This window comes from Oculina patagonica, chromosome 6 (assembly GCF_052425735.1).
Source record: "Oculina patagonica isolate OP01 chromosome 6, crgOcupat, whole genome shotgun sequence".
In the NCBI taxonomy this organism is placed as follows: Eukaryota; Metazoa; Cnidaria; class Anthozoa; order Scleractinia; family Oculinidae; genus Oculina; species Oculina patagonica.
Genome location: NC_135763.1, coordinates 17,791,909 through 17,806,107, shown reverse-complemented (window position 1 = coordinate 17,806,107; position 14,199 = coordinate 17,791,909). Strand labels below are relative to the sequence as shown.

The 14,199-nt window shown below is 36.2% G+C and overlaps 2 protein-coding genes and 1 long non-coding RNA gene across 3 annotated transcripts in view; 1 reads left to right on the top strand and 2 right to left on the bottom strand.

The window, feature by feature from the left end:
• Positions 1-14,199, top strand: part of LOC144656319 (uncharacterized) — a 49,318-nt gene that overhangs the window by 10,321 nt on the left and 24,798 nt on the right. The window lies entirely within an intron of this gene.
• Positions 89-4,898, bottom strand: LOC144656855 (uncharacterized). The gene is made up of 5 exons (XR_013571404.1): positions 4,620-4,898; positions 3,993-4,138; positions 3,060-3,132; positions 1,230-1,307; positions 89-887 (listed from the first exon to the last, which is right to left on the bottom strand). It is a non-coding gene; the product is annotated as an uncharacterized LOC144656855 (long non-coding RNA).
• Positions 6,284-9,720, bottom strand: LOC144656317 (uncharacterized). Its single transcript, XM_078516545.1, has 4 exons — positions 8,610-9,720; positions 7,808-7,870; positions 7,315-7,404; positions 6,284-6,591 (listed from the first exon to the last, which is right to left on the bottom strand). Exons 1-4 carry the CDS (start codon positions 9,615-9,617, stop codon positions 6,538-6,540), a joined length of 1,215 nt encoding a protein of 404 aa, XP_078372671.1. The 5' UTR covers positions 9,618-9,720; the 3' UTR covers positions 6,284-6,537.

Sequence of the window (14,199 nt, the reverse complement as noted above, 5' to 3'; positions counted from 1 at the left end):
ATGAATTTCAGAGTTAGACTATTTGATCTTTTTAATGCTACTATTATATATTTATAATGATCATACCTCCACAGAACAAGAAAATGTAGCAAATTTCTTTTAATTGATAAGACAGTTGTACTTAATTCATGCATGCCTACTTCAGTATATGCATACCACATCGTGCAGTACGTATCTATATAAACTATTATCTGAAGAACAAACTGTGATGCTTCTTGAAATTCTATTAATACAAGAATTCCAGATTGTCAAGTATCTAGACACAATGTATCACTGACGTATTAACTGATGATTGCAAACCGAGAACAGCATCTTTTCATGCTGCAGTTATTTTGAACTAAAAAGGGCTTCTTGCTTGAACTTTTTGAGAGACTTCCAATCGAATGTCTTAAAAAAGTAATGTAATCACAACAATCATGCACAAAGGGCAAAGACAATCCAGTGAACTATGCAGTCAAACCTTGGATTGTTTGGTTTTGGTTTTAGTTCTGATTGGAAGAGAAAGTGGCACCAAACCAATAACAAAGCATAGTTATACAAAAACAAAGCAAATTCGGCTACTCTGTCTTGACACTGCAGTTAAAACTGCTCTTATGAATGACTCTCTTCTTGCTAAGTTCATTGACAAAAACTGTCACTTTAACTAGGGTGTTGTTTGAGTCTAAAATTTAAAGGACATGTTTTTGAATAAAAGTCTAAGTGTTCTAAGAGAAAGTAAGGGTATAATATACAGCAATCAAACATTTAATAGCAGTGAGAGGGCCTCCACAGACTTCAAATAGGACTTCTCCCTCTGCTGCAATAAGTATTTCACCACACTCCATAAGTTGTTCCACAATAATTAGCGATGGTGGCCTCTCCTGCGCCTCTTCTTTTGTAGCCACAACCTGCACGCCAGGAATAAAGTTGGAAAAAAGAGTTGTTTAAGTTAAAATATTCAATGTTCTTAAAGAGCACTAATTTATTGATATATTTAAAAAAAACACTTATCTTGCATTACAAGCATCCGGTTGAGAACGTAGTAGTAGTGTTAGGTTTAAGAAAATAGCTTTAAATCGGTATTTAAAATTGCACAGCTTTGAGTACTGAGTTTGGCAAACTTACAGTGAAAACTTTTCCTCTGTGTCGATCTGTGCTTTTAATTAAGTATTTACAGAATTTGTATTTGTCTACTTAAGAACTGAAGGATTTGCATATGACATGCACACAAAGAATTAAATTATGTTTACCTTTACAAAAAAGTCCATACTTTGTTTCCTTTTCCAAGAAGAGTGGGAGACACAGGAGAGCCACTAAAGACTTCTCTTCTACCAAGGACATAAAATAGAAACAAGTTTAAGGAATTTCCGCATGCCTTACATTTTCACAGTTCTTACTTCTTTACTGTTATTTTTTAAGTTAAATGGTGACTCGAACAAAGTGAAAATAATAATTTAAATTTTAGCTTCATTTAGTACTTCAGTCTTAGCAATCTTTGGGTCTTTGAATTATTTTACCGCTACTTGAGTTCTTCGAAATGTCTTAATCTTACAGACTCCAAATCTTCCCTGGCCAGTTATTTCCTCCTGAACTTGATGAGATGAGAACATTGAGTGCTGAAGTTCTATGATGTCAGTAGCCATCGGAGTATAGGAAACTAACATGATTTTGTCACAATTGCTGTACTATATAACAAGTTTCTTGAGTTCTATTTTTTTTTCCTGTTCAGCCTTGTTCCACATCATCATATATTTTTTGCTTCCTTCAGAGTTTCATTTTCTGATTTAAGAACTTCAGTCAATCCTTTAAGCAAAATATTTTGTTTCTCTTTGATTGTTTTTTATGCAAGTTAATTCTTTGTTTTCTTTTCCTTCTGTTTCTTGCAATACACTGACAGCTCCTGCTTTGTAGGGACCTAACACAAGGTATACAGTGTAAGTTGCTCTGACAGACATGTTGAATTTTCTTGGAACTATAGATTAGAAAAACCTCTAAGCTTTAAATTTCATTTAAAATTCCATTTCTTATTGCTGCCGGAATTAACTTCCTTGTTTTTCTAATCTTCTTTTTGGTACATGATTTGATCCAATCCATGACGCCCAGTAACAGGCGGCAAAACCACCTGCCTGGGTCAGTAGTCAAAAGCGGGCTTAACTACCTTACAAAACTGCCTGGCCGGTGGACCAGAGCCATGTTGTAAACAAACCACAGCTAAAGTTTGACATTTTCAATTGAAAAATAACTCTTAACATGTTTTGATCCAATCCATGACCCCCAGTAACAGGCGGGCAAAACCACCTGCCTGGGTCAGTAGTCAAAGGCGGGCATAACCACCTTACAAAACTGCCTGGCCGGTGGACCAGGGCCATGTTGTAAACCTGAAAACACAGCTAAAGCTTGACATTTTCAATTGAAAATAACTCTTAACATGTTTTGATCCAATCCATGACCCCCAGTAACAGGCGGGCAAAACCACCTGCCTGGGTCAGTAGTCAAAGGCGGGTATAACCACCTTACAAAACTGCCTGGCCGGTGGACCAGGGCCATGATGTAAACAAAACACCGGTATTAAGAGTTTGTACTTTGATTCCAAGGTTAAGGGCTGACATCTTTTATTGAAAAAATAACATGAAACATGTTTTTCTCCAACCATCACCCAAAGTAACACTTGAAGTAGACAAAACCAACTGACTGGGTCAAGTGAAAGGTAGGCAATTAACCACCATACAAAACTTCCTGGCCAAAATAAGCATTTAAAAGTATGGAGTCATCAATTAACCTTCTGCTAGTGTTTTACCTAAAACAATATTTAATGCTTTATGTGTTCAGCTGATTGCAAGGAGATAAACGCAGGGCTGGCATGTTTTGAACAAAAACTTGTTCCCTTACTACATCATACTTTTTGTGTAATCTCTAAAATTATTGGCTGCAATCACTACAGTAGTAATGAAACTTTCTTGTTAATTAACAAAAAAACTTAAAATTTATTTGTAAATAATTTAGTATTTATATTAGCACTATAAAAGTCATTTGGAGCTAGAATACAAACAGATATGCAGAATAAAAACTTATTTACATACTGTGCAGTTGATCCCATAACAATTTGAAGCAGTGGAAGCTTCCACTGTATGCTCAGCAGGTTTGGCTAATTTCCTATAACGAAACAGGAATTTAAAATGCAGGGCGGTTAAAATAAAATACTGAGATAAATTAATTACCCTGTAAGGTCATTATATGTAGGAAATTTTCATGTTCTTGCTGTAGCTCAAGGAGATGGAAGGTTAGCGAGCAAGGAATAAGCCAAAAGTTATAAAAGTGGCATTGGAGTGTAGTCTGTGCTTGATAGGCAAAACGCAAGTAAAGTAGCCTGTGAACATAGACGTATTTCCGGTAGTCGTTTCTCTCCTCTTCTTTCCCCAGCGCAGCTTCCATTTCACCCGCTATTGTCCGCCATTGCTTTCCCCACGCAATTGTGGGATATTCAGGCTACACGCGTGACAGTTCTGGATTTTTTTGAGCCCAACTCTGATTGGCTTAGAATGTTTACGTCACGGAAATATCGTTCCGTGATCGTGGCTCGATTATTGTTCGGCGGAGAAGCGACGACCGGAAATGTTCGCTGTTAGAAAGTCCAAACCCTCTAAATAAAATTGCATTTAATACTGCTTAAGGCAAAGAACAAAAAAGAATTTTGTAAAACGTGCTTCAATATGTTTCTTGAGGTTCGTGATTCATAAAGGGCATAAAAAATTAAGTTCCGTGACTCCTTATCCTGCGCGCTCTTCAAAAAGAGATCAGATCGCATGTCGGAATTTACAGTATGTCCGTCGATCGGCTCGAATTGCAAAGATAAACAGGCTCATAGCTAGCTCGAAGGAAGCACTCGTATAGCCTCTTTCAAGCCATCTATAATTTTTTACTTATTGCGTGTTTTTATCTTATTGTAGTTCTATTACCAAAATTTAAAAACATTAGCTTTGCACATTCCCTTCAACATTGCTTAAGTTACTTACATGTTGCCGTCTTCCCGATGCCGCGTGAGATAATTGATTTGTCTCCGGCTTAGTTGGTGGCCAACGTTTAGGTATTAGCATGGCTAATAATGAACTCCCTACTTTTTCGACAAGACCAAGTAGCCCACCTCCATCAATATCCGACTCTGAAAACGACAAATTGACATTATAAAATAATAGTGAAAAATTTAAGGTAAAATTTATTACAACGCGTCTCGTGACGTGACTTTTTGGCGGTAAATGCGTTCTCCTCGCCAACGAGCACTAATACTCACGAACCCAAAATGTATTTCGCTGTTCTGCTATTTGTGCTATGTCATTTCTTTTCAGTATCCAGGTTAATTGCGCTAGCTACTATGTACAATGTCTAAGTTTTTAAAAGCCAAATGGTGAGGTTAACTTAATTGCTTACAAACATGAGTAAAGCGCGCGGTTTTACCTTCTAAACAACAGTTCAGTTAGAATAACTGCTTCTGGCGGTATAAACGCATGGAATTTAAATTCAAGTAGGAAACTGCCGAAGCCGGGTAAAAAACTATTAAACACATTATACAAAAGCATTCGCGTCAACGGGAAACCACCGCTTAGAACACAAAAACTACAATACAAGTTACAGATTATACTCACCCAGAAAAGCTGTGGCATAGTTGTAGGGCGAACCCATACCGTGGTTATCCATTCGCTCATCTCCTCTGCTGTCCATTGTTCTACGGTGTTAATGATTGCATTCATTGCAAGTGAACAATTTAGATGAAAAAAGATCACAAAGCTCCCACTTCACTGACTTCAGAACCCTTTCACAATGGCTCCCGAAACAGAAAGTGCCACACTGCTAGCACTAGCGCATCACGAAAGTTCTCAAGTTCTTATCAGCACTCCAAGCACCGATTGATCATCATGATTGGAGGAAAATTTGCGCCCTGTCAGTTAAGTTTCCGATTCGCGTACCCGAACGATGACCTCGTGACAATTTACTCTGTGTAGCTGTTGTTCTGTTACCTTGACATTTTTAACGCAGACTTTTCGAAAACTCGGTTTCTTTTAATTCGCTTCACTCATTACATATATAGAAGCGATGTGGTCCGAACGTTTCAACTTTTATTAAAAGTACGAAAGCAAAAGCAAAGCGGACCTGTACCTGGAGAAACAAAGGGTCTTGCATTTTACACATAAATGCCGCAAGAGATAAGACTTAATAGTAGTTAATTGTTGGTTGATTGTTGATCTTGTAACCTCAATCTCACAATATTCAATATCGTGGCGTGTATCTTCACTTTATTGTAAATTATTAATCAAAAATCTGTGAAATTGCACCTTACAAACCGGAGTGTAGCCATTGCCTTTAAAGAGTTTTTTTAAGAATTATACTAGCTCACACATGAAGGACTCATTCGAACGATCCGTAATTTTCTTTTTATATGTGGAACATGATAAAGGGTGCTGCAAGACCTATAGACTCTTTTCAAGTTTCGAATCTCACAATTACCGGAGCCATTCTGAACTTATGTGTTTCATTTAAGAACTTCGTAAACGTAAAATTATACTTAGAGAATAGCGTAATGTTACAATTAAAAAAAGTGTAGAAGTAGACTTTCGAAGTGTAATATTATTCCCATAAAACTGTTTACAGTTTTACACTAAAACGTAGTGTAAAAGTACCCAATATCAAGAGTAGAATTAGATTGAAAATTTAGTGTAATGGTTTACACTATGAAATGGTGTAATTTTACAGTTTTACCGTTGTAAGACTACACTTTAATTTTTAGTGTATACACAATATATACACAAAGCTGAAGGGTTAATTTGAAGTTCAAAGTGAGCGTTCAATTTGCTGTCGATTACTTATAAGCTTATTTCGTCCTGATGCAAATTATATTATTCAAACTACTCTTACTGTGTCTCGATATACTGGCTATTGCAATTGAGTATGTTGCTTACATAATATAAGTTAGACAGCCGAGACCTAAAATATGTTGTATATCGTATATTATTATTCAACACATGCGCGCGCTGCCCATATATGGTCAAAATGTTAACGATATCTGTCATCCGTACATAACAGATATCCTGCGATATATGTAGGTTGCGAAGATTCGTCCGAAATCTTGTAAAGCGCTGCATAATTATAGTTTTTCTTTCTGCAAAAAGTGTTTCGTTGGTAATTTGTTGAATAATAAAACAATTATCCTGCTCAATCTTGCGGAATATCGTCTGATTTTAGCCAACTCGGCCTACGGCCTCGTCGGCTAAGTATCAGGCGATATTCCGCGCGATTTCGCAGAATAATTGTTAAAGAACGTACTCAAAGGTAGTAATAATTGCATTGCCATGCGGGGTGTTGTCTCTTGACATTGGGTTACTCACTTGATGCAACTTTGCTAACTACTCATTGTGATGATTATGTATTACCACAATATTGTATTTACACATTCAATAAATATCTAACGGCTGAGCCATTTCCTTGCGTGAAATGTTATTCTCTAAATAAAGTGTCGTCTTCATTGTCGCTTTTGGTGTTGTTTGATATCCAGTTTGATCTTCACTTTTAAGTTGGTAAAGTTAACAGCACTGCAAGGTATGACATGATTATCCCTACAATCTGAAATGGAATTTAACAAAATAAGCTGAATACATAAAATGATACCTTCCGAGAGGAAGAATGATGTCGTTACACCCGTCTGGCGACCTCTCATTACACACATTAAGACAAACGAAAACTGAGGATAGAAGCGCAACGAAAGACCATGGCCAGGGCTATCCGCCAGATAATTGTTTTTCACTACGGAGTTAGTTTACGTCAACAAAATTCAACAAAATCAACCATGCTATCCAGTAGATCACATTGTCCGTTTTTTAAGCAACAAAACGATATTTCTAACGCAAGCGCAAAAAGACAAAATGAGTATGTGAGTTTAAGAGTAATTACGCTGAGCAGTAGAGAAACAGGGCAAAATTTGGGTTTGATTTATATTATCGATGTTCACAAGTGCAAATACAAGCAAAAGGTCTTACTAAATTCCTTGGACCATAATTCTATGATACTGTTTAGGATTAACCATGATCTAGGTATTGAGTTCGCATCTGGATATAGTCTTTATTTTATGTCTACCCCATATGTTGATCATGAATTGTTTGACATCTACACGTCTTCTTATGCAAATCTTTCCCTTCTTGCCATTTCCGATCAAACCGTCCCTCCACACACCTTTGAGCGCCTCAGATGGATCCGTCACTAGGCAATATGCATAGTAACAATGAGAGTGTATAATTCATAAGGTAATTTCAAAAGCAAACATACATTTAAAAAATTGTTGTGACATACCGAGAGTGCAAGGGACTTATTTATCACCACCAATCCGCCGACGGACAATCCGATTGGTTCTCCACGAAGATGCAACAAGAAATGTAGCAACTGATAGAAAGGAAAAGAATATTGACAGAACTGAGTTCCGAATTTGGACAGGGAGTACCATCCATTCCTCCAGCAAAAACCGTGTGGGCAAGCTGATAACATTGCCTTTTGATACTCACAGTTATAGCCAAGGAGGTTCTCCATAGATTAACTCGAATGTGGTAGTATTTTTGAATGAATATAAACTTATTAACATAGGTAGGTAGGTAATCTGGTCATAAAGTCGAATAAAATTACAGGGATAGAATTTTAAGCCTAATAAAATAATTTGACCAGCTAAAGTCCTGTAAGTTGTTTAAACAGCTGAAAGGAGGCTTTTAAAATATTTCTTAGCTTCATTTTAAAACAAATGACACAGTTTGCTAATCAATATTGTTGTAAAACGCTGCATAATCAAACGTACCTCCAAGTGTTCTTTACAGTCAGGGACGCTTATTTTGTGCAGGGTGTCATAAAAACTGTAAATCTAAAAGGAAACGAGCATTTAGTTACTTTGTCACTGACCATGATATAACGTAATTTAACTCTATTCAGACCGTGGGGTGGGGGGGGGGGGGGGGGGGGGGGGGGGCTTTTGAGTCCCGCGCTGACTTTGAACTTTTATAACTTTTTTTAACATTTAACCAAACGCTGCTACAATTTATCTAGCAACAATTTAGTAGGGTTGGATAACGTGTCAGGAACTTGACATCGCCATGGCAACGGCATTTTGATAGGCATGTTTTCTCAAATTTGTAATTTCGCGTATTTCTGTTAATAAAAATCAACTTAAAGTACATTTTCATTCATTTTGAGTACTTTGCAGTGACTTCGGGTGGCTTTCTGGCATTTTGGAAAAAATTTGAAATCCAAGATGGCGGCTGTTTTGACATCATGATGTAATTGTCATGTAATGTGACGTCACCATCCCACGTGACGTATACCAAAAGAAAGAGTTTCGGACATACAAAACATCCTATAAGTTTCCTGGTGATTGCTTAATTATTCTTAATTATTTTGGAGGAATCTTCACATATCCACGCCCCTCTCCCTCTTTGCCCAATCTTGATTTTCCTCGCATATTGTTTTCCCTTTTCACTCAACAACAAGAGTCCCGATCTCTCTTGGTACACGAGGAACAAAACATTGGTTAAAAAAACATTCCCAAATTACGAATTCTGGGCCTTTTTTGAGATATTAAATTATCACGAATAATAATCTCTCACCTTCTCGTTGACTTTTGTTCCAAGCACCAAGATAAGAGCTAATTCTGCTGATGTGCCAATCCACCAATAACAAACAGTGGTGATGTATAATACGTAATCTTCACTGGAACTTTTTGATTTCACCAACTGATGAAAATTAAAGCAAATCAGCGGAATTTGCAAAGACATTACCACAAAAAGGTAAGGTGAAAAGACTTTGTCGGCTAAAGCAACTGTTTCGCAAATCCTTTGGTGTTCCTCTCTCAATGATCCAATGTTGAGAGAACTGGGATTCTTTGTGGATATTTTCTTCTGCAAATTCCCAAACATTCCGGACAAAAGTGAGCACGAGACGCAAAACAGCAGAACTGTCGATATCCATGTAAAGCTGTTAAAAAGGCTAAACGTGAAATGAAGCAAGCGGTATGCCAACAACCCATCCCACGGTTGGAACCAGGCTATCGAGGTATATCCGTATAAGTCTAGAGCTGCGAGGCAAAAAGAGTTAAAGATAACGGCGCAGCATGTAAAAGCCAACAGCGTGTAAACTCTGTGCTTGCTTATTCCACCAAAATCAGATGCTGTTGCCAGTAAACTGGTAGTAAAGTTTGAAAAACGAGGTTTTGGCAAAATTAAAATGAAGACCGTGTTAATTGCCGCGCATTGTAAATACCAAACACAAAACATCAGTATAAAGTAAGTGTTCTGCATTTGAGCAAAACCTTCGACGCAAATGCTCGTGACAGCTTGTACAAAAACAATCCACTGGCCCAGCAACACAATCACACAGTATATACGCGAAATGTTAGAATTCACTTGTGGAAATTCTTCCAATGACGTGTCACCATAATACCCTCCAGTTAGTTTCATTAACCTTAAGATAGGACGAAGCTTGGATGACAACTCTCTGCGGCGAAGATCGTGGTTGTCTGTAAAGCTCTCTTCTCGCAACACCTCCGTTCTTGTTTCGTTTTCTTGACGAGCTTCAGAATGTATATCTTCTATTTCAAAGCTGTGTACACGAGACATTGTTCGTTCTCTGATGTCGATGAAGGACACTCTTCAATAACAATGATAGATGCTATTCATTCAGCGCTTCATTACCGTTATACACCTGTTTGGTTACCCACTTTTTTTGAAGAACTAGCTGTTGCTATAAAACAATGATTGTGACTTCCAGAAAGACTCCACCAGGTCCTATCGTCACCGTGCGGCGACTATCACGGGCGTGTCAAAGTATTTATGCCGCAAGCAAAACTACATGACCTTTTTAACCTCAAACCAAATAAAGTAAATACAATTTGCCTTTAAAGGCATTCCAATAAAGTCATTATTCCAATTTCCCACAAATTATAATTTATAATTATTATTATAAATAATTTAACCTTTGAAAGTAATCAAATACTCTTCCGTGCCTTCAGTTTTAATGGCACTGTAATAAAATAACAAAAATGACTTTCACTTCCAGCGTCACTCTGTTGACTTTGGGGTTATTAGAAAAATAAGAAATAAGAAAAAAAAATGACGGTTTATAAGAACAATTGGAAATACATCTTTCTATCTCTACACCATCTGGGGACACTGTCGCCCTTAATTTCCCTTGAATCATATCCAATTGAAAACATTTCAAAGTAATTAGTTTAACAGCGCAGGAAATATTGACAAACATATGATCTATATAAGGTAAACATCAAAGATCTGGTGCACGAATTTGTCAATACCATTAAAAATGTTCTAGGACACGACGTCGACTTTCTTTGCTTTCTTGAAACTATAAAAAAGTTTTCTTTCGGAAAACTGCTCGGAAAATGAAGCTTTAGCCAAATTTTGTAATGAACGCTGTACGATTTTTTTTAGCAGCGTAAACAACAAACAAAGATGATAAGACAAAAATGAAAAAATCACGATGGGAGGTTTTCAATTTCTACCAAGTCGTCAACTTACCTCAGGTACCTCAAGAGGAAAATGGGTGAAAATGGGATTTACTTCTCTACAATGCTGAAACTTTCGGTAGCTGTTCATTCATCCCTTGCCAAAATTTTGATATGTCAACCATGTGACCATGATATTTGACGTTGCTATAGCAAAGTCATAATTACGAGCAGTTCTGGCCAAAAATCATCAATTTTAACATTTTTCTTTATTTTTCCAGTTTTTTTTAAACATAATTGTACGATTTGTTTATTTTTTACATTCCATAAGAATTCTGGCATGATTTATTATCAGTTTTTGTTACTTTCTGATTGTCTAAGAAAACAGTGAAATCTAAGATGGCGGTTTTAATGACGTTACGCACGTGACGTCTTATGACGTCACAGGCAACTAAAATTATGTCATCTTGTAGAGTAAGCTAAGGGCTTTCTACACGGTGCAAAATAAATTTGCTGTGTCTTAATAGAACAAAATCCTCCCCCTCCTTGTACGACGGTGCGAGATTGGTTTTGTTTGTACGTCCGAGGGTTTATAGTTATGAAGTGTTAGTATAGATATATTGCGCATTACAGAAAGTAGGAGAAAATGTCTTGTTAACAAGCATGGACAATATGTATTTAGTACAATGCCTAACGACATCTCCCGTGAAGAAATCGTGAAGGAAGGAGGTTTATCTTAATTTTATACCGAATGTTTGCTTTAATTTTGCGCAAATGCTACAAGCTTAAGGAATAGCCATATATGTATGAATTTGAATTGATGCGCGAGTATTTATATAATCATAAAGTATCGTATGGTCTGGCGTTTATTATTTAGATGATCCATCTTTTCGTTTCGGTAGTAACATAACAAATTGAATAAACTGCTACTGTGGTGTTTTTATCTTTTTCATATTGTTGGAGTGATTGTCTCCTACTTTACGGTCATGCTGTCTTTGTCAAAGTAATGTTTGCTGTGTAAATAGTTGTTAAACGACAAAACAATAAGTACTTAAATCATTAATTGGGGCACGTTACAACTTAGTGATTACGCCAAACTCAGTGTTTCAAAATATAATTTTATGTTTCAACAACCGAAGATTACACCTCATGTTGTTCCAGAGGACTTTCCTAACACCTTTCTGCGCACAATTTTAAAATGGGTGTTTAAGTCCCTGTAGCTGCCAACAGAATATGTAAATTTCTAAAATGCACTTGCTGTACGGATAAGATCAAATCGAATGGATCTATCGACTGCTAAGATTTGTCATTTATTCACTGAGAGCGTTAACAAAGTGTTCAATTTGTTAAATGGCAATTGATAGCAACTTTTAAAATATCACCCGCACGTATCAAGGTGCTCTTAATTGGCAGATACCATTAGTTTTACAAACACTATCTAATTAAATGAACCTAATATATAATAAAGCAGACAGAAATGATCGTTTAGCCCGAATAATAGCTTATTGCGAATTTTACTACCGAGTTATTACATAATCGTTTTAAGAAAATTACAGTTCCTAGTATACCGCCGTCATGTTTGTGCCCCACTTTGGGCAGCAATATGGCGGATAAAAATTAAACAACCTGTAAAGTATACGATACTGTTGACTTCATTCGCTTTCACTCAAAATCTTTAAAAACAACACTTCTAAATTATTATCACTTGTGAAAATTGAATAAGAAACAAATTGCTCTTTAGGCTTACGAGTTTAGATTTTAAAATGTTGTTTGACGTCAGATGAAAAACCGAGAAAAAGCAACTTCAAACTAAATGTAACTTCAATAACAAGTTTAAAAATCTCAGTTACTGGTGAAGTGTTGTGTATTCAATTAAAGCTAAGGTCGTTAAACGTGACGGATTATGGTGGAAGCCGTTGAGAGACAGCTCAAACGGACTTATGTATTCTATAATAACCATATCAAAGCAAAAACTTGTATATAACGTATGTATTGTTTGAGCTTCGAAGCTTCCATAGACCTGTGCGGGCAAATAATACGTCAAATCCAATAAATTGTACAGTTTCTTAATCTCCTTTAAATAAACCTCGCTATTTGCTGTAAACCAATGCAGGGTTTTAGTCCTACAGAATAAAATCAATTTTAACCATTGTTAAAATAAGTTGCCTTTACTGTATACAGTTGTTAAAATTGTAATTATCAATGCTTGTTTTTTTCTAAATCCACAATCTAAATACAGAAAAAAAAGCAGAAATATAAGAAAAGGAAAAAAAACGGATTTGTGAGGAACAATCAGTATTTTACTCGCGATTGTAAGTCGGCTTTGCCAAATTGCAGTCCGATAAAAAGATTTAAGCATTAAACAACAAGTAAGGTAAATAAAACGTGTGAGCCTGTCATTTAATTTGAACTTTACAGTTCAAACATATGTCTCATTCCTGAATACGTTTTGGAATAGAACGTACAAATACAAAGAATGTTGTTTACTGATTTAAAGCAGCTCAAAGCAAAGTATATTTTGTCAAATTTCACTTTGGTTTTGCAGTGTTGTGTTGTCCACTGTGCGGCTGCTATTCGCGTCTCCTTAAAATTCATTTTTGACTTTCCATTGAATCTTTCTGTTAGGCTACATTTCATTGGACCATTCAATTGACTGATAAACGACGCTGTCATGACAAAGTGATGCCCGACCTCTATCATTACAAGCATTACACTTCTGGGAACTCTGATAGTCAAAACGTCAGAAAGCATCAGAAATTATGCGGCGCAGATCACTATAAAAATGTTTCAAAATCGACAGCAAAAACATATCGACAAGAAAACGAATCATTATTACTTTGTCATATTTGACAAAAATGTTCATTACCTGAAGAAAGGTAAACAAAAACACCTCGCTTGATAAATGTTATTGTGATAACGTTGAATGGAAATAACCGACAGGCGGTCCCAAAACTAATATTTTTCTTACGAAATATTAGCACGTTCTAAAAATTCATTGCATTTTATTTCGAAAGGAAAATAAAACCCCGAGGAAGGTAAAGCTCGCGCGTCCACTCGCATTTTCTGCTCGAGACAATAAGCAGTACATTAAATTTGTCGGAACGGAATTTTGAACCACCTCAGAACGTTGTCATGGCAATATACCGCAACATGCAACATTAAAGTTGAAAGTATTCTTCAATGAAAACTACGTCGCGCTTATCACTACAAGACAATAAATAACAAAATAAAAATAAGAAAATATATACATGTATATATAAAAAAGGTATTTGTTATTGTTATGTTCTATTAGTACATAATGAATCTTCATAATACGTTAGCGAAACGACCTACGGCTCGTTAGCGAAACGACTTCAGACGTAGGCGAATCGACCTAACTCGTTAGCGAACTGGTCGTTAGCGAAACAACTCGTAGGCGAAACAACCGGTTACCATTTGTGTTATTCCACTGAATTGACAGTGGCATTATATCGACAGAAACAATAATTCGTACAGTGCTTTTAAATAATTAATTTCGGAAACAAAAATTCATTTTCGTTATCAAGTACATTGACATAATGCTGAATGGAATAACCCATACACACTAAAAATTAAAGTGTAGTCTTACAACGGTTAAACTGTAAAATTACACCATTTTATAGTGTAAACCATTACACTAAATTTTCTATCTAGTACTACTCTTGATATTGGGTACTTTTACACTAGGTTTTAGTGTAAAACTGTAAGCAGTTTTATAGGGA